General features: G+C 44.7%; 1 protein-coding gene across 2 annotated transcripts in view; it reads right to left on the bottom strand.

Moving 5' to 3' along the window:
• The window catches only part of LOC310859483 (E3 ubiquitin-protein ligase SMURF2-like), a 102,060-nt gene that overhangs the window by 53,372 nt on the left and 26,672 nt on the right, over window positions 1-22,016 (bottom strand). For both annotated transcript variants that reach the window (XM_083766043.1, XM_083766042.1), the window contains exons 2-3: window positions 7,776-7,814; window positions 4,165-4,273 (exon numbers count right to left, since the gene is read on the bottom strand). In XM_083766043.1, coding sequence (XP_083622169.1) covers window positions 4,165-4,273; window positions 7,776-7,814 — 148 coding nt within the window. The remainder of the gene's footprint in view (window positions 1-4,164; window positions 4,274-7,775; window positions 7,815-22,016) is intronic.

Below are 22,016 nucleotides of genomic sequence, written 5' to 3'. Positions count from 1 at the left end.
TATTCAACCCTTGATGCTGAGTGCCAAGAGGGGTAGAATCAGCAACGCGTCGTGTTAGCGCATTCCTACGGTAGACCAGTAGTAATTGCCATCAAACTTAAGTCATGGGTCTGACCTGTGAACAGGTTTCAAGTGTCATACTGTACCTTTTTAAAACTTTGATTAAACAGTCAAATTGTGCCCCGAATACATCCAACATTGTATGGGCATTTTCTAGACGTATATTATGGATGAGTTCATTGACAAACCATGCTCAGCAGTCACAATGAACATCTACAGTTTGGACCAGGAGACAGACCATAGTTACACGTTTCTCAGATCTCTGTGCTTCCACCAGGACAAAACGCCACAGACTGTTGGATTACATTCCAAGGTAATGGGACAGCTGGGTGGAGGTCCGGCAGTGTCATTTAAGGTCGGAAGGGGCCAAACACGCAAAGGGCACTCTTTTTTTCTAATTGGGTAAAATGTTTATAATCTTTGTATCACTCAACCAGGGACCGCACCCCTAATCTCCCAGTCTCATGGAGCAGTCTTAACTCTTATATTTTCGCCATTTTATTATTTTTGAGAAGAACTAGGAACATTTTCATCTATTGTGACAATGAATGCCCACAATAAGCATGCCAGGTGGAAAGTGAAGTGATTAATGTTAACAGGACACTGACCACATGTAACATATTGTAACATGGCAGCGTGGCACTGTAGGGGAATTATCCCATGGATCCCAGTCGATGGTCGGCGGTGCCATTATGATCTGAATTTGATGGGAACAGACCCCACCCCCTCAAACTGCAGACGGAGTAGAGGAGGCAGTCCTGGCAGACTACCAAGCCCACCCTCCCATCTGCTCTCAGTGGCATGTCAACCATTTCCTGAAGCAGAGGGAGAGGTGAAGGGTCACTGACTGGGGATTCCTCACCTCAGACAGAGTCGTGTGTGTGGGTGGGTGGGTGGGGGGGGGGGGGGGTATAGGCAAGAGTGGGTCCTGATGTTGATTGCTGACCAGGGCAGAACAAGTACTGGCGAAACAGGTGAGTTTGTGTGTGCATGTGAGCCTGGGATTGAACCGGGAACCTTGCTATTCCGAAACGGCCACTCTACCTCCTGAACCACTGTCGTCCGTGTGTGTGTGTGTGCGCGTGTGTGTGTGTGTGTGTGGGGGGGTTAATCTAGTACTGTACACATTCTTCTCCAACAATTCCTCCTCCCACCATCTCTGCCTCATCCTCTATGGTTTTGTCTTTCTATATGGGTCCACCACACACTCTCCTCATTCCTTCTTTCCTCCACTCAGCTCTCCCTACATTAACTCCATCATCCACCCTCTCAGTCTGCTTTCCTTTTCCTCTGCCTCTCTCTGTGGTGGTCTGAACTGTCTGCCAGTGGGCCCTTTGGGTCCTTTAGGGTGATTACTCCCTGGACCCAACAGCCTTCAACAGAGCTCAACAGGGAGGACATTCACGACACCCCCCCCCCCCCCCCCGGCCCCCAGCGAAAACACTGCTTCCTTCCATTCAGTCAAGCACAGAGTAGTTCAGTGGAGATGAGACGATTAGGGCTTGTCTTTTCTGACATTATTGACCCCTAACCCCAAATAAATAATATGACATGAAGATGGGAAACAACCAGATTTAAAATGTGGGGGAATGATAATTAAACTCCATTCGTCACATCAACCATCAAATATCCAAAAGGAAATGGTGAATAGTCAGTATTCACACAGGGTACATACATACTAACAACATACAGTACATTTGTCTTCTTGTTTGAACACAATGAACAGAGCCATACGTTACAAAGTTCAGCACACCTCATGTCACAAAACAATGCACAACCCGTCCACCACTGACGCAATATGTGATAAGGAACAGTGGTGTTAATACTGGATTAGTATGATCTTCTGAAATCCTATAACTTTGCTGAAAGTCTGGCCCGGGCAGGGAGCGTGGAATGTGTACAGTCCCAGGGTATTGTAGAGGCACCGTGCGCACGCTAAAAGGGCCATAGTGGTTTATAGCTGGGTGTTGGTGCACACGGAAAAGGGGAGGCTGATTCTGCATTCCTCACACGCTTATCATAGCAGCGCCATGCAAAGCAGTGCCAGAGACTGAAACCAAAAGCTACAGTGCGGTGCCACTGGGGAGTCACAGTGTGTTTCTCTTCTCCTGTTTATTATATGGTATGGAACTGAGGGTTACGCACTGGAGGAAAGTACATTTACTTAAGTACTGTACCTAAGTACAATTTGGGGTTATTGGACTTTACTTGACTATTTCCAATTTTCAATACTTTTACTTCTACTCCACTACATCTTGGAACCAAATATTTTACTTTTACTCAACTACTTTAGTTTTATTTGAAAACTTGAGTTATTATAGTTACTTTGTAGATTTTGATTATTATCACAAAACATATTAACCACTTCAGCCCTACATATATATTCCAGCCAATTGAAAATTAGCCAATCTACAAGCTGACAATGTGTCATATTTGCTATTTTCAAAAGATTTTTATACATTGAAAACTTGAAATGCGACATTCTGCACAATGAGTACTTTGTACTTTTACTCAAGTACATTTTGAATTACAGACTTTTACTTGTAACAGAGTATTTCTATATTGCAGTATTATAGTTGAAATGCAGTACTTTTTCTACCACTGATAGTTACGTGGCTGTGACTTTGGTACAGACAGGCCCCTACATGAGCAGTCCCACTGGGATTTTGAAGGACTTTTTTGTGATTATTGTGGCTGATTATTGTGGCTTCTGGAAAACATTTGAGATGTAAAATGCGTGAATAATTGGAAGATTGCCATTCAGTGGCAACTTCTTTCAATTCAATTTTGTTACTGTGTCAAATCACAAGTTGTCCCAAAACACTTTAGATATAGAGCTGAGACCAAACGTTGCCCCCCCCCCCCCCATGCTGAGCAAGCATATCTGCAATGATGGCAACTAAAACAAAAAAAACCTCTAACTGTTAGAAAGTCAGGCAGGAGAAGGGTGGGCAGACGGGTGGGTGCTGAGTGGCCATCTGCCTTTACCATGTAGGGGGGAAAGAGAGAGGGTGAGAGGAGAGAGAAAGTATGTACAATATACTGGAAGTACAGTATACTAAAGTCATTGTGCTTTAAAAGCTCAAAATCACTCATTTGAATTTAAATCAGTATGAAATCTCAATTAGGTACAGTATACATACCATCTTACATATGCAAAGCGAAGGAGCAGTTAGGGTATGTCAGAACAATTTAACTGGCTGTAATCAACTTTTAATTAGTTAAAATACAGTTTTATTGTGAGCAGACAGGCTGCAGTATAAGCAAATACTGTAGTCAAAATAGCAGGGGAAACTGCCATGTTCGTTCAATTATTGCTGGGGATTGGTAGAATGTGTGTTAATCTTATTTTACAAGTTATTCAAAGATCTGAAGATTCTGAAATGAGTGCTGCCACCGACGAGACCGAATGAGAGGTCAACCTAATGCACACTAGACACAGAGACTAATGAGAGGTCAACCTAATGCACACTAGACAGAGACTAATGTGCATCACAGAATTGTCATGACCACGGTCTGTGTTCACTGTGCCTATTCCAGTTTGGCCCCTGGGTTGACCCGGCCCCTCCCTTCCCTTTTCCACAATCCCCTGTAGTCAACTCAATTTATTAGTATTATTGTATTATTGCACAAATCATGCCCCTTCAAGACAAAAGAAAAAACATTTCCTCCCCTTCAAGTCCCAATTTAGTAAAGCCAATTCCCAATTCCTCAGCCTCTCGAGTACTCCATCTCTGCTAACCCCCACAATCAGTTATTGGGAGGGTGAAGAAAGCCTCAGGTCTCCTAGTCACCTCAATATCTAATCAAGTCTAATTGAGTTAACTTCGTCACCGTGGTTTCCTGAGCTTGTGTTCTGCACAAGGAAAAATACATATCATTTTGGGGGTCTTTGACGTGAAAAACGTTTGAGCACCACTGATATTATTAGAAACATACACTGTTAGGATTTAGAAGACATTTTACAATCTGCCTCACATATTAATGGGATGACAGAAGGCTAAAAAGTCAGGTTGCTCCTCAGTTGTCCTAGACTCTAGTCTAGGACCTAGAGTGGCACACATTGTGTTTGTGACTGGCTTACAGATGTTAATAAGCACTTACAGATCATAATGTTGGTTCCACTTGGGGTCCAGCGTGTTCCTCACAGTGTCTGTGGAGTGGCATTGTCCAGAGCCGTCCACCACCACCTTGGCAAATGGATCTGGCAGTCCTGTGAAGACAAAATATAGAGGAGCAGACTCAGCAGAGACAAAGGAATGGCTTTTTAGATGACTATCTGTCCGAACCTGATGGCATCAGAAGAAGACATACGACACTGTGACTGTCTTATGTAGTGGGCCACGAGACTGGAGTGCTGTGTCAGGCATGCTCAATTATGGAAGTACTATGACATCTTGTTGATGGCATACGGGTACTGGATTAATGGTACTGGGTAATAGATTTGCAGAATCTTAGGTTGTTTTATAATTGTTTGTCATTGGGAAGGTATGTCTATGGACTTTTAATGTTTGTTTAAGTGACGCCGTGAGACGTCATGTGGCAAAAAAAACAAACATGACTGATTATGTTTTATACAACCAGACGCCCTGAGGTCGAGAAGCGAGGTCATGTGCACGGATCCTAATTTATAGAGATTTCTGGAGAACCTCTGATCCGACCATATATGGGGATTTGCGTATTCTATAGCGCTGATCCAGCATACTTCACTCCGCTCACTGCACTCCTTCTGGTCCTCTGCGATACACACAACAGTTCTTCAGATACGCAGAGGACTGATACACACTCTCAGAGTTGTTGCATTGTTGCATTTATAGATGATTTCAACTGAAAACGAATCGCCTCCTTGTGTGGAAACAAATATTAAAATCAACTAATGCAGTCATGCAGTAGAAGTGGCATGCAAACGTTGCCAGTGAGACGTTATTTACAGTCCGAATTATTTACATAACATGGGAGAGGAAATGACAAGCACTGCTGCTATCTGCCGAGTGGCTCCAAGGCATGTCTTTCCACAGTGTCTTATTCAAAGGGAAATCTGATAAGGGATACTATTTAGTCTGTGTCTCATAGTAATGGCACGCTCTGTGTGTGTGTGTGTGTGTGTGTGTGTGTTTGAGAGAGTGTGTGTGTGCATCAGTGTTGGGTGTAACGGCGCTATTAATAACGGCGTTATGTAAGGGACTACTTTTATTGGTAACGGAATAAACTAACTAGTTCGTTTTGCAATTTAGTAGTTAGTTACTTAGTTACTTTTCCAAAACAGTAATCCCGTTACTATAATGTGTCCTTGTTCATTTTGTGTGCAAGATTTAAAAATAATAATGCCCCGACTGCCCGGAGTCTATTTCTCCTGCCTTCTGTGTGATTTATCTTCCCAAGCCCCAATGCGCAGTGCATAGTATAGCCTACTATACATCCTGCGTCTACTACATCCTGTAAATTCACTTAAGAAATAAAAGTACTGTTACAAGTAGATTTTATTTTGAAGAGGAAGTTGTTTCGGTTGTAGCTGCTATGACAGTGCCGGTGGTGGTGGTGGAATATACTCTAAGCAGAATAATAATAACAACATGCTTTAAGCCAAAGTAAAAACCGCATGCGTCTTTGACTTAAACAATGTAGGCTAAAGACTTTGGAATTACGTTAAACATGGTAGATCCTCCGTGGCTGCGTCATGAGTACTAGTTTAATGAATTGTTTAAGTTTCATAGTAACATTCATCATCAACAACAGGCTGTTGTTGATGCCCCCCCCAAATAACAGGTTACAGGATTCTCATTCTGTTACTGTCACTACCTGCGAGGATGTCCGCCGTGCCATTTCTTATAAACTATCTAGTTCATACGTGGGTCGTGGGTCCACGGTGGTGGTGGTGGTGTTGTTGTTCATGCGCCACGGTGCGCGCCGTGGAGAGGGCATCATGTGCGCTGTTGGCTGGTTGGAGTGCAGCGCAACAGCCTTTCTGTCCAGTCCTACGTGTATAGGCTGGCGATTGTGGCGAATTATATTCGTTAATAAAGAGAGATGTAAAGGGGATATTGTCTATGGTCAGTTCATGGTGTGTATCATTCTTGTTTTTAACCATAGAGTTAATTAGGGCCGTAATAATGCGGCGCAATGACGGTAGGCAGTAGCCTAATAGCCTACAATGTAAACAACTTGCACAAGCATTCAAAATGGGTTTTAATTGTCGGGTAACGGAAAATAACGGAAAATAATCTAACTTGTTACTTTTCTCAGAAGGTAATCTGTAACGGTAAGGGATTCTTTTCATGGGCAGTAATCCAGTAACCTAACGACGTTACTTTAGAAAGTAACGATGCCCAACACTGGTGTGCATGCGCGCATGCACACATGCATTGTGTTTGTTTATAGATTGTGCCTCTGAGCACCGATACCTCACACTGGTCAAACCTGTTAAGTCACATTTGCTCCGTTGGGAGTTCCCTTGTTGGCTGGTTATTTTTTTTGGTGTGCATTTAAGTGGATGAGCTCATCCCTGTCACGAAAAACCCACGCTTATTCATAGTAATCGAATCGCATCCTAGGCTTCCAGGTAATGCCTGATTTACAGTCAGCTGCACGTTGTGTTGCACACTGGAAATAGCCGATATACAAGTTTAACACCCAGGAATTGAACCTTTGTCTCCCGTGTGGAAAGCCAACATCTTAACCACTAAGCCAAAGGGATATCACTATGACTCAAGGGAGATTTTTAGGCCATCAGGCTGAGGTTGTGAGCCACTCTGCAGTGCTACACAAGCTCATTGTGAGCTTGTAAATCTGCTATTTTCGGTGTGCGACACTGACACGGAACTAAGTATATATCAGGCTTAAATGACAAACGAGTCTACAGGCTGAATAGGATGCGTCAGTTGCAATCCAATGTCCTTACTATAGCCATAACGATGGCAATTAAGCTAAGGGCGTGTGCTGCTTTAGGTTACGCCGTTGTGAAAGCTGTCTGGTTGGTGAAACTTAACACATCCATGCTTGCATTAAGATGAGTGACAGAGGAAGTCAGATCTTCTGCCCTGATAACACGGATGGAGTTGTATGACAAACGGTTTGAAGTAGTCAGCATTTCACTGTGTGTGTGTGTGTGTGTGTGTGTGTGTGTGTGTGTGCGCGCACGCTCGTGTGCGTGCATGCGTGCGTGTGAGTCTTGCACCAAATTAAATTAAAATCAGACATTATTTATATCCCTTCACCTACTTCCCTCTGGCACAATTAGTACAATACATCTGCATCTCAGGATGCTGACTATGTATGACCTGCCATCCAGTCTAGACTATTCAGGTTAAGTGTGCTTCCAAAACTGGTTGTTGCCACTCAGACGTGGCTCTAGTCCTGACAAGCCCAAAAGGGTCATTAAGTGGAAATGCTACTTCAAAAGAAGAGCATCGAATAAAACCTTGGAACCACATAGACTAGATCTCTACGCAGTTCAATTCATATTCTATAAGTGCCTTGTTCTTCCCAAGTGCCACTTTTCGACTTAATCGCTCCACATATTATGAGAGCTTTGGCTGGCAGTGCACGTGACAGGCCTTCTGGTTCTGCATGTCAGACAGACAGACAGCTCCTTAGTGACATCAGTTTGAGAGCCAACACGCTGCCAGTTCTCTAATCCATGTGGGACTCACACAGGACAGGAATAGTATAAAAAAAAAAAAAAAAGAAAAAAAAAAGGAAAAGCAGATTCCACTCACGGAAGAAGTCTTTCTTTGCCAGGTTCTTCGCACACAGGACTGGAAGAGAAGAGGCAGAGAGACAGATGTTAGAAAACAAGTTAAGCTGTGGACGTTAACAAGTACACAAAACCATAGCAAACAATCCCATGAGGTGTAACTATTATAATGTCTTAAAAACATCTTAACATTTAAAATAGCCCCTCCTATGTCCAGCTTTTTGTGTTTGTGTATACAATATTTGTGATAATTTGATTGGTCAGTTTAGTGTGTTTGTGTGTACCACATAGTGATGATTTCATTGGCTGAGCACGGAATGTGATGAATGATGTTGTATGATGATAAAATCACACCAGAGTGATCTTTTTGAGGTTAAGCTATTAGGAGGGAGAGCGAGTGCATTTTCCGGCAGCGGCATCAGCCGTGGAACAGGCAGGCGGTAGTGTTTCTCGGCAGCATCAGTCTGACACTCTACCCCAAACCCTAAACCTAACCGGAAGCACGACGCAACGCATGGCATCAGCCGCGGAACATCCGCGGCAGGCGGTAGTGTTTCTCGGCGGCATCAGTCAGACACTCTACCCCAAACCCTTACCCTAAACATAAGCACGATGCAACACATGTCAGACCAACGCACTGCCACGGAAGCGAGCGGCAGTCGAGTGTCATAATCCCCACAGCTTCACCGGCAGATGCCGCCCCTTCTCCAGGCAGCGTTGCGGTTGTTAACCGGCAGTTGTGAAATGGAGCGGCAGTGGAGTGACATAATCCCCCCCCCCCAACTTCACCGGCAGATGCCGCCACTCCCCCCGGCAGCTGTTACTGGCAATTGTGGTGTCTGGAGCGCAGTCGTCGAACGGACCGACAGTGCCGTGGAATGGAGCCGTCATTATCCATCCACCTACTGCCGGCCCTCCCCCTGGCAGCGCCGTGTCTCATTGCCAATGTCGGAGAATGCACTCGCTGCTTCTGGCAGCACAAACATTAAATTCCCATTGACAATATGTAGCATTGTGTCTGTTAGTGAGAAGAACGCCTAGAAGTCCTGCGACTCCTGCCCCACCATTGGTAATATCACCCGAGTCTATTTATGCCTTCCGTTAAAAACCTGAGTATGACATTTCTTTCTGCACATTTTCTCCTAATTTTCAATTGGGCTACTGTGAGGTTTCATCCATTCTCCTCTAATGACATCACTTTTGGGTGGTGCGTGTTTACAACAGCATATAATGGTCGCAGTATTTATGAATATATATCTAGTCCACACAGTTTCCCCCCAGTAACCCTCAGTAATCCATCCATACATCCCTCGCGTCAGTCTGTCCTGGCTGTCCCATTATGAGACCAGGAGGAAGAGCAGATTATGCGTAGCTCGCCTTGTAAAATATTGAGCAGACAAGCATTCTTTCCTGTATGAAGCAAGTCCCCGAGGTGTGCATCACGGCCAACATGTGATGGCTTTCAACAGAGATGAACAGAAAGAAAGAAAGCATGTGTTCCTCAGCTATACCTCTCCTCCCCTCTCTCCTTCTCTAAAATGTCACTCTTGCCCCAGGTGGACTGAAGTGGGCCAAAGCTTGCTTTGTAGCACTAGTTAGACATTAGAGTGGGACAAACTCTCCAGCGCTGCTGGCCCGCTGGATAAGGACAGCGATAAGAGACAGAGAGAAAGAGAGAGAGAGAGAGAGAGAGAGAGAGAGAGAGAGAGAGAGAGAGAGAGAGACAGAGACAGAGACAGAGACAGAGACAGAAAGACTGTAGTAGACAGACAGAGGAGAGGCAGGCACCGGGAACAGCACAGTTGTCCTGTCTGACCTCCTCACTGGCTGAGCAGGAGAGAGGGACTGATTTTGGGAGGGACTCGAGGGAGGGGGCTACAGGAGGATGAGAGGGAGAGATAGCAATGCGGAAGGAAACAGATGAGTGCGAAGAAGAAGCAGAGGCAGACCCAGACAGTCAATAAGGAGAGTGTGACTGCCCTGATCTCTCACTTCACCTCAGCCCTGTGCATCTATGTCCAATGTCATCAAGATGGACACAGACAAATGGTCATGACATAACGCATGGTACTTTAAGGAACACAAAAAAGGAGAGTTCCTAGCTGGAGTAGGGAAAACAAATAACTAGAAACATGTTCTGCCAGGCCAGGTAGGTTATGGTGGGCCATTGAATGAATGTACAGACACAGAGACACAAGTAGTGTCAAAGTAGTAGCAAAAATTGTTTCTCATGGGAACATGATATATGAAGGATAGGCATAAACTGTAGTTTTGTGTATGAGCTAGTGTAAAAGAGTTATTGGTGTTCATGTGAAGTGGCGTGTTATAGTCAGGTACATTTTGGGTGGAGGTCCTTGGCCACATGTGATTCACATTGTGTCTTGATCACATGACCATAGAGATAATGTGTACTGATTTGCATGATGTTCGACAAAATCTGTAGGATATATTGATCCTGCCTAGTGGAATGCGCTGCCAAATTTCACAGAATGATTTGATTTTGTTAAAAATGAGCCACTCCTGCAAACTATAGATGCCAATCTTGGCCAATCAGGAGGAAAATATATATGAAAAATCGGACAGATCACAACTATAGGGATAATGTGTACCGACATTTGTGCAATGTTTGGACAAAATATGCAGGAATAATGTAAAAACGTTTTTTCTTTTGCAAAAATCTCATAGTGGTGCTATAATAGGCCATAAGGCCAATGCGAAAAATGGGGCAAAGGGTCAGCTCTGGCCTGCAGAGAGTATGTGTGCACAGTTTTGCGTCGGTTGGGCCAACAGTGCCAGAGATTAGCTGTACACAGACGGACAGACACACACACACACACACACACACACACACACACACACACACACACACACACACACACACACACACACACACACACACACACACACACACACACACACACACACACACACACACACACACACACACACACACACACACACACACACACACACACACACACACACACACACACACACACACACACACACACACACACACACACACACACACGAAAACATGCCTTCAGCCTGACAGAGACAATAAGGAGATGAGGTTTCCTGCTGTGCACCAGACTCAGACAGACAGAGCTGGGGCCACCGCTGGGAATGCACCGATCCCCAAAACTAGCTCCCAGTCCCAACTCCCAACTCTGGAATGCACTCAGTCACCCTCTGCCCTAGCTTGTGTGTGTGTGTGTGTGTGTGCATACGTTTATACCAGGGTTGAAAGCAGGCAGATACACAGTCCAAACCCAGATGCACAAACGCTCACACAGACTTCTCCTGCCCTCTTTCTGCAGCCTTTCCCAGCTCATTATTAATAGATGAGGCACAGGTGACGTGCGGCTCTCCGTTCCCAGGCCCCTCATCCCCGCAAGCCTTTTCATATGCCTGGCTAAAATATAATATAATATAATATAAAAGCTTGTGAAAGTTGAAATCCCTGCAACTTTGTCGCTAACTGTTGGGCAATGACTGTTGGGCTGGTCATGACGCTGAAACAATGGGCATATCCTGTGTGGTGTGCCTATATGCAACCAGTGCCTAGATGTACTTACTCTGCCATCCTTCCGAACAGCAGCGGGCTCTATTTAAGGCAGAGAGAGAGAGATACTGTAAAAAATAAAGATGTATAAAGTAGTAGAAGTATAAAGTTTTGTGTACGAGATGACCTGACCGTGTAAGCTGTACATGGGAAATATATGCATTTGTGGGAAATAAAGCTTTATGGTGGAGCTCTCAAATTTCCAAACTAGGATATTCGGTAGACTTGAGTACACGTTCTAGATCATAATATACATAAATGTGACATGACAGATTATGAAAAGTAGATCACAGGTTCATGCTAAAGTCTGGTTCAAGGGGGACAGCAGGAACACGGATTACAGTTTGTATACTAGCTTCATGTCAGTGTCCTGAACCACATGGAGACAGAGAAACAAGTTATACCATTTCTGAAAAGCATGAGCACTCAGAATAACAGCTGCCCTGCCCAGTGTGGAACTGGTGAGAGTGACCAATTTAACACAGCCAAACGAATCAGATGGAATCCCAACATAACAGAACAGAAACCAAATTACAGCGCTGGCTGGGTGAAAACGAACAAACTGCTCGTCGGAGTAAATTATACAGCCAAAGCCGACAGCCTGGGCGCTGCATCTAGGCAGCCAGAAAGGTCTCCTATGACACTACAAAATGGACACGTGTCCATGTGTGTAAAATAACAAATAAATAAGGCAGAGAAAGAAATATATAAAGTTACGTGGATTTGAAGTCTTGGCACGGTCTCCTGAATGGAGACAAGATACAAACTCAGCCATAGGGCCATGATGTGGACAGGGGGCTAAATCCTCCCATCTAGATATGTATGCTTTGTATGACAGCTTATTATTGGTGGAAAATATATTTCAAGGCATTAACACTCAATGTTCATTATGTCCAGACTCCATGGCAGTGAATGTTTTGAATTGACGAGTATACTCATGAATGAATATCCAAAATTGTGTTTCTCTGGGAAACTTTTTTTTTTAAGTGGTGCAACCACTCCAAGGAACACAGCAATGTCCGTGTTAACCTATGTGTGTGGCTATGAGTACCAGTAGGGGCAAAAGTGGCACTGTTGTGCCAGAAACAGAGAGAGAGAGATAGTGTTGCACTGTTGCCTAGTGCTAATTACAGAGAGAGAGAGGCAGGGGGAGAGGGGAGTTGCAACACTCAGTTCACACAGGTGTGATTTGTTTTTGCTATAGTGGGCCACCACTGCTGATCTGAGGTAACGGTGCTAAGTAGCCGTCAGGTTGAGCACTGAGGGAGTCGTGGCTCTCCAGTTACTCAGCTACGCTAATGGAGATTAAGGGATTAACCTGCACACTGCTTCACTGTCTCAGCCACCAGCACCACCAGCATTGAGGTAAAAGCCCCTTTCATCGTTATCAATGACCTCTCACAGACTCTGTTGCTGGGTAGAGCAGCCTGCTGCTGCTGATGAATGGATGCAAGGCAGTGGCACAATGAAGCAATGGACAGAGCAAAGGGATGCTAGTGATAATCTAGGAGCCCTGAATGAAATAGATGCAGAAAGGAGTGGAAGTGGAACATACAAACAGTTGACGGAAACTGTGCCTGAGTTTTGCAATTTGCAGGTGCAGAGTTGCATCAAAACAAATACCTTGGCTTGAGCAAAGTTTGTGTGCGGTGCATTGCCGGCCTTTTAACAAGCTGCTAATGGAAGCAATGTGTTTTCATAGCAAGCTTTCTCTGTTCCGCTTGTTAATTTGCTTACAAAAAACACCATCTGGTGAATAAGTGAAGAAGCACAGACTAAATCAAAAAGACAAAAAGTGATAACAACAATGACTGTTCTCTACAAATGGTCCAATCTGGGGGTGCGTGCATGCTTCCGACAGATTTTGTCCCAAAATCTGCAGAGTATCTTTATAGACATGTGATCAACATGGATCTGTCCGATTTTCCATATTCCATCCTGATTTGTTCAGAAACTGACTAATTCTGCAAACTTTGGAAGCCAATCTTAACTAAATACCTAAAATAATGAACGTGTGATTTCTGTGAAATTTTGCATGCACATTTCCACTAGGCCACATTGGCCTACCTGACCTGTGCTCCGAGGCACACTTTTCCTATGCCCAGATTTGTGTGTTTGTGTGTACCCCATAGCAATGATTTGATTGGCTGAGCAATGTGTGTACCACATAGCGATGATTTGATTTGCTGAGCACGATAGGCCTACTCCTATAGTGGCCTATAGCCAGCTTTTTGTGTATGTGTGTACCACAAGATAAAAAGTGAGGACGTCAATTGTGATTGGCTGGAATGTGATGATGTATGATGATAAGTCAGTGCCCCTCACTTCACAAGTGTGATTTTCTATGAATTACACAAGTTAATTGATTTGGAACAGCTTCCCTCCCGTTCACGAGTTACACGTTTTCACAGTTAATGTTTTCATTGTTTAATTCACGTTTTTAAGTCTTTAAGTCTTACAGGGTTTCCATCGGACAGAGTGGGATAGGTGACGCATTTGGATGACGTCACCGGAAAGGTTTCAGTCGCACTGCCATGCAAAGGCTTCTGGGATATTGAGGCCCAATGCATTCCAACTGCAATGGTGGCTTACAAATACACAATACTGTACATACTCAAATGCACATACACTAGTACATGCTTGTATGTACACCCCTCCGCACAATACAAGCAGTATTGTACACATACTGTAAGTGTAGTGCACTCACTTGCAAAGCATACACACACCGACTTGTTTATCTGTCCTCAAACTAATAGCCATACATAAAAGGGGTAGTCTGAATGTATGGAGCTGCCAAGATACCAGTGGTTGGCAGAGCCAGAGGGTCATCTATAACTTGAGGAGTGTTATCCAATACATTGCGAATGCTAACGTTAACAATAATTAGTGGACACAACATGTATGTTGAAGATAAATTGGTGAATGATCAAGTAGAGCAACAGCTGACAAGCAGGAGTTCATGTTACAGTACCTAAACAAAGCAGAATTGGCTATTTCGGTCCTACACCAATTAAACCCAATAACAATGAAACAATAGATTATAAGAGCTCCCCTCACTTCACACGGTGTAATTTTTGGTGTGTCTTGGACAGAAATAAATTCTACGCCACTTTTATACACTAAATCAGCCAGCCTATACCGCAAACAGCTGAGAGTTCATTTACATTTTACATTCTCAAAATTAAACGGACACACAGGATTTTGCAGTGTCTTCATATTCAGTTGCAAGTACAGAAATGCCAAGCATGGTTTAGGATAACTTCACTTACAGTTCTTCAAAGAACAACCACATGATTTGTTGCAACTTTTTGTTGCAATCCTTTCTTAAAGGGTCACTGAGGGGTTAAATATGCCTTATTGTCTGTTCAGGACACTTGATGAAACAGCAGCTGTTTGGGGACCATTTGTCAAGACCAACCCCACTCTATGGTCTGAAAACATCTATAAATCAACAGAATGGACCATGTGACCAAGCCAAACCCTGCTTATCTAAACATCTAACGGAACACCTTTACAATTGGCTGGTAGCTGAGGGGCTTGGAGACAGACAGTGGCTAGCCAGTGACCTAGACCCTATTGTCATCACACTCCCAGAGGTCGGCCACAGCAGCTTCCTTCCCCCAAGGGAACCAGCAGGTTAAAGGTCTGAGCCTGTGTACTGTACACAATCACATTAAGCCTGCAAGCCCACACGTGGCTCTGCCTTAGACAGAAGAAAACAAAGAAGTGGTGATGGTTTTTGTCAGCACAGCTAATGAAATAGATAGATGATGATAAATAGATGAGATATTATGGGTTGGCAAGCTAAGATGCCACACACTGATTAGACAAATATAAAAGTATCAATTCTAATATAAATGCATAAAATGAGTCTGTCCATCTGTGCACGACACGTGTATGCCATTGCCAGACTGTAGTTCACACATTTCGACAAAAAACATCCGACCGACAGACTTCAAATTCTACAGACGAGTCGCAGGCGACCAGGGGAAGTGATATGCCCAGCGTCGAGTCGGTTCTGAACATTAAAATCTAATGGGGAAAAAAATTACCTCTAATGTTACAGAACATAAACATGGTTTATAAAAATGCCATGTAATGATTAATGGTCATCAATATTTTGTATTCTGAGAAGCATGCTAAAATGATCTGTATCTCTTTAATCTATCATCTGGCTGAACACAAAAGTCAGGCTGAACGTTGGCATTAGTGCTGGTCAAAGGGTAAGAGAGGTCATCAACAGACAGGGCCAGGGAGGTCTGCTGGGGATTCACACTTGTTTTCTCAAGGGAGTCTTGAGTATCTCCTTTTTGCAACGGCTCTCAGTGGATCACTGCATATTGTTTGGGGAGGGTGTGGGATTCACACTTGTTTTCTCAAGGGAGTCTTGAGTACCTCCTTTTTGCAATGGCTCTCAGTGGATCACTGCATATTGTTTGGGGAGGGTGTGTGTGTGTGTGTGTGTGTGTGTGTGTGTCCTGTACCACCAGGAGGCCTAAAGGATGTTACGCAGCGCTACACCACAGTACTGCTTAACCGCAATGTCGAGGCCCAAGAGTGTGGCTAAGTTAAGTGCACTAAATTAAGTGATTGCGTGACGGTGCACTGTCTGTTTTTCTGGTCTGTTGGCTAAATCTGAAATTGAATTCCTATTTATCAATAGAGTAAACCCACAGTCAACCCACTAGGAAACAAGAGAGCAGTTAAATGACACTCGCATACCGATAGTGTGTGGTAGTTTTGTTAAGTGATCAGCCGACACTGATCATATCATTATCTGCCCACTAAGGCGGCTGACATGTTGAACAAAATAGTCGCCATCTTGGAATTTTGAGTGGCCTGGCCAGCGCCTTTTCCATAAGAGTGGCCCTTAGAGAGAATTTGTGCCAAATGTCGTGCTTGCATTATATCATTAATCTGCTCCGCTATTTTGGAAGCAAACTAATCTCTTTTGTAGGGCCCAGATCGCCTCTCCTAATTCCCAGTTGTCCCAGTGTCAAATCAGTGTAACGTTATTATGGGAAGGCCATAAACCAATGCATTAGGCCCCATACTCAATATTTTAGAACAGTGAAAACAGGAATGTGGTATGTGGCTGTTGGAACAGTAGAACAGGGAAACACTACAGTGGCTAATAGTACATCCCTCCTTCTCCCACCGGTATTGAACAGAGCTGTCAGTTGGAATCAAGCGGCGTCTGTTTTCTGTCAGGGGTTGAAACCGAGACGTGTCACCCTATCGCCAACACAAACCTGGAGGGGGCGAGAAGTGTCTATTTGACAGATGGGCTCTGGGGACAGACAGGGGGGAGTGTGAAGGTGGGTGTTGGCAGGGAACCTAAACTGTTGGCTTTCCATCCTCCTGCACAGAGCTGCTGTACGACAAGGTAAGGATTCTCAGTGAATCCTTGTGAGATCAGTTTGACACGACATGATAACTTTGACAATTTGTGCTCATCACAATAAAATATGTGGCCTTAATCCAAAACGTACTGTGTGTAGTCTTTACAGGAATCATATAAAACAGCAACTGGGTTTAAATAACTTAAAACCTAAATGTTTTAAACCAATACATTGTGACAGCATAAAAATCCAGGGGAAACATTTTCAATGTGTAAATTGCAGTTATTCATCCCAAACCCTGATAGAAAACAGTGGTTTAAAATTCCATTGGACATCCATGTCAAATATTTAAACATCAAGGGATAAATACTGGCTTGATTCTTTTTATTTTTTTCCCCTTTAATGAGCTGATGTGTTTTCTGTGTCAGCGGCGCTCTGCCATTATACCCACACAGCTCTGCCATTATACCCACACAGCATTAAGCCCTCAAATGTCAAGTGTTACTAAATATTAGTATGGTCAACAATACGGTCAAAGGGGTGTTTAGTTTACAAGAAAATGTTCAACACTGGAGTGAGATTTTGGCTGTGTACTGTGTAGGCATTAAAAACAGGGTGAAGGTAGTCTTGCAAAAGAAAGAAAGAAAAAAGACGTAAGGGCCCAGCCTTTCAGAGCCAACAAAGAACTTCCACTAGCTCTTGCAGCACTTTAGACACTAGACTTTCAGACTTTCTGACAACCAAATGGTCAGGATGGAAAACCTGTCTATCTGCAATAAAATACGACACAGATAAGACAGAAGTGTTCAGTGACCTAAAAAGCCACCACCAGCAGCCTGGAGCATAACCTGCTGCTTGTGTGTGCGCCATGACTTGGACTTCAATTAAATGCAACTCAACCAGGATGCAGAAGACATAAAAACGGAAGAGATCTTTTGAGATACATTTAATAGGTCGCCAAGTGGTGTCATGTTGGATCATAGCTACATTATATAATACCTCCCTGAAATGAAGCGCACAGTATCTTGTCCGACCACGCCCTCTGTGTACCTGATCGCTTATTTGTTATGGGTCAATACCTCCCATGGGAGCTGTGACGAGATGAGATCAGCATGTATGTGCTGAGCAGCTAACCAGGGTAAGTGTTTTCAAACAAATGAGTAATGAATAATATCACGGGGATCATGCGTTAGTCCGACATATGTGGCCAATTAAGACTCAGCTGCATGCTTAGTAATGTTGGATTATTGGGATGTTGGACAAAGGCTATTCACAGAGGGTGCGGCACGCAACATTTACGGGGTTTGTAACATTAATGCTGGTGTTAATTTAAAAAAATCGCACCTCTGTGGAGTGAGGGGCGCTCTCACGACCTCGCCCTTTGGCTTTAAGGTGTCTTACTGGTAATAAGATAGATAGACAGACAGACAGACGGAAAGAGAGACAGAAGGATGGACAAAGACATCTTTCCCGTGCTTGCAAGAGTAGATGTGTTGGAGAGCATGCAGCTGTTCTTTCTTAACCATTTCCCCTTTCCTTTTGCATCAAAACCTTCTGGGCCATGTTTGGCAATGCGATCTGCCTTTGGCATCATTAGCCCATGTTTTTTTTGCTACTTTTTCTGACCGAGCGGCCGGCAGTTCAGAACAACAGACAATGTGGAACACTGGAATTGGAGACACAACAACAGGACACACAGCACGATGAAGACACAGGGTGCAACGAGCACCTTCCGTGTCTTTGAGGGGTTTATCACGGGACAAGGCTGGATGGATGTACCAAGGGGACACAGAATGGACACGGGCCTACAGCAGGCAGAGCCCGCGGGCCAGGGCTCACATACATCCAGAGGAGCTTCTTTCACTCAAGGATCAGCATTCTTTGCCACTAAAGGATGTGATATCCGAGTTGAGAGTTAGGAGAGGACATACAGTGCTCTTGTCCAGCCCTAGATGGACAGACAGAAGTACAACAAATCCTCTTATAACAGATACAAAGGGTATTGTATAACCGGGTGGGGCATGCATTCCCAACTTGCATCCTTTCTGAAATCATTGAAAACATATTAGAATAATTAGTAAGAAGCTAATCAATAGTTGCAGCCCTGCATTTAATAATAACAACAATAATAATAATTGTGTTCCCTTTAGTTGTAGTGGTATTTGCTACAGTAGTAGTGGTATATTTTTCGGATGCTTAGTCAGATTAGTGTCAGTGGACTGGTGATAAACTGGTCTGACAAAATCCCAAAACAGGTAGCCTAGTAGCTTTGGAAAAGCTGAGGAACATTGTATTAGAAATAAGTTGAGAAAACAAGCATCCAATCCAAAGAAACCATAAACAACATATACCCGTCCCCGTAAGAACACATGGTCACGGCCCTTCATAGATGGTCCAAGCGGTGATGCGAGCAGCCCTTCGCCCTCGCCCCTGTTATGACTCCTGTTGCAGGATCAGGCTGTGCCGTCTCATTCACAGCATTGTTCCACAGCTAAACAAAAAAACGCTTCCTCTTCCTCACATCACGCCTCCCTGGCGGGCTTGCTTGCTCACTACAGAAAGACGTGCAGCATGTACTGCTAGCATACGACTAGCCCCAGACACTTGGGTGCGTTTGTAGATGACCGCCTTGACAAGACATCAAGTACAATGACCACTTAATATACCTTAAGTTCCCAGCAGCGAACGAACACACACACACACACACACACACACACACACACACACACACACACACACACACACACACACACACACACACACACACACACACACACACACACACTTTCTAATCTATGTTACACTTCCTCTCAGAACCCATTACTCTACATCCCCAGCCCTCAGCCCAGTGAATGCCTGAGATGCCGATTATGTCACAGGTTAGAGAGCCAACAGTCTGGATGACCAGACGGCACTCCCCTCTCTATGCTCTACTCCCTGAGGAGGTGCCAGCAGTCTGGAACACCAGGACCCTGGGTGGGAGGGAGGGAGGGGAACACCAGGACCTTTGGTGGGAGGGAGGGAGGGGAACAGCAGGACCCTGGGTGGAGGGAGGGAGGGAGAGGAACAGCAGGACCCTGGGTGGGTGGGAGGGAGAGGAACACCAGGACACTGGGTGGGTGGGAGGGAGGGAGAGGAACAGCAGGACCCTGGGTGGGTGGGAGGGAGGGAGAGGAAAAGCAGGACCCTGGGTGGGTGGGAGGGAGGGAGAGGAACAGCAGGACCCTGGGTGGGTGGGAGGGAGGGAGAGGAAAAGCAGGACCCTGGGTGGGTGGGAGGGAGGGAGAGGAAAAGCAGGACCCTGGGTGGGTGGGAGGGAGGGAGAGGAACAGCAGGACCCTGGGTGGGTGGGAGGGAGGGAGAGGAACAGCAGGACCCTGGGTGGGTGGGAGGGAGGGAGAGGAACAGCAGGACCCTGGGTGGGTGGGAGGGAGGGAGAGGAACAGCAGGACCCTGGGTGGGTGGGAGGGAGGGAGAGGAAAAGCAGGACCCTGGGTGGGTGGGAGGGAGGGAGAGGAAAAGCAGGACCCTGGGTGGGTGGGAGGGAGGGAGAGGAACAGCAGGACCCTGGGTGGGTGGGAGGGAGGGAGGGAGAGGAACAGCAGGACCCTGGGTGGGTGGGAGGGAGGGAGAGGAACAGCAGGACCCTGGGTGGGGGGAGGGAGAGGAACAGCAGGACCCTGGGTGGGAGGGAGGGAGAGGAACAGCAGTAAGGAATCTGATACTGGAAATGATGGGCTGGATGAAGTGTTGATCTTGGAAGCAGAGGAGGACCAGTTGGAGTCAGAAGATGAGGAGAGTGGCGAGGCTGGAGACATGGGTGAGTGTGCTGTGATTATAGTGCTAAATTAATTTGTTTTATTGATTTGTATTTTATTTGTTTATTTTGGATATAACATGTCACAATGATATAACCAGCATTTTAAGGCTTGATTGATATTAATACCATATAGTGTTCAATTGAAGAAAAAAATGTAAAATCCTTTTCAAACTAAAAGGGATAATGATAATTTAAAAACAAAAACTACCAAAAGCTTTTTTTACTCACTCAATAGCCTGTTGCCTACTGATATAAGCCTAGCTACTGTAGTGTATACTCAATGTAAAAATGTCAGTGGTGTAAAAAGTTTCTGCACATTGGCAACATAATTATTGTCATGGCATGATATCACATCTAATATTGAAATTAATTAGTATAGAGATGCAATATTAAACCATGTTGAATGGAATTGAATGGAGCTCATAGTGTAAGAAATTAAATATAATAAAATATAATGTTCTAAATAATCCCTGCTAAAAAAAAAAAGTTTTATTGACAAAGTTCTAAACCATGAATACTTTTTTAATCATTATAAACTTATTTTATTTTGTCTGTTTTACATTGGATAATCATCTTATTGTTTGTTTGTTCTCTCTGTTTTCTTCTAAGACTTTGGCCTGCCTGAAGATGTGGAGAACAACAAGTTCCAGAGAATGCCTTGCCTGGCCCACACCATTCAGCTCACACTGAAAGATGGGATGAAGCATGCCAGTGCTGATTCCCTCATAACCAGAGCAAGGAGTCTGGTTGCATCTGTGCGGAAATCGTCAATAGCAAATGAAGCAATGTTCAAAAAGTGTGGAAAAACTCTGATCCGCGATTGCAGCACACGCTGGAACAGCACGTTTGACATGCTGAGAAGACTGCTGGAGGTCAAAGCTGACCTAAATGAAGTGCTTGAGGACTTGAGCATGGACACACTTCACAACAGTGATTGGTCTAAAATGGAGAGCCTCGTCAAGCTGCTTGAGCCATTTGCCATCCATACAGACCAGCTTCAGAGTGACAGCCAGTCACTGTCACATGTACTGCCGTGCCTGCTTAACCTTGAGGCACACCTGCTGACAACTACCACGGCAAAGCAGTTAGCTCAGCTGATGCTGAAGTCTTTAAGACAACGCTTTGCAGGCCTTCTCAGCCCTGACTGCCCACACTTTGATGCGACACCCGCAGCAGCCTGCCTACTAGATCCAAGTGTGTCTGTTGTTCTGCAATCACCAGAGATGGCGCCACTGAGGAGGGCAGCAGAGTCATTTGTGCAGAACCTGGCAGCTCAGTACAGCCCAGCTACTGCTTCTCTTGATGTTCCCACCATTGCCACTGAAAATGCACCACACCCCGCTCCTACTGTCCTCCAGAAATACCGCTTCCTTGCGTCCCGTCTGGAGGTCAATGCATCCTCGACAAATCAGCCTGAAGAGAGTGTTACCCCCAGCCTGTTGACGGAAATGAAGAAGTACAGTGAAGAAATCAAACAGGGTGTGACTGAGACTCCATTGAAGTTTTGGAGCTCAAGGGAGAAGATTGTATATCCAA

This window comes from Protomyctophum parallelum, assembly GCF_964188405.1.
Source record: "Protomyctophum parallelum genome assembly, chromosome: 5".
NCBI classification, from domain to species: Eukaryota; Metazoa; Chordata; class Actinopteri; order Myctophiformes; family Myctophidae; genus Protomyctophum; species Protomyctophum parallelum.
Note: the sequence above shows the minus strand (reverse complement) of the source record. Positions and strands in the feature narration are given on the sequence as shown.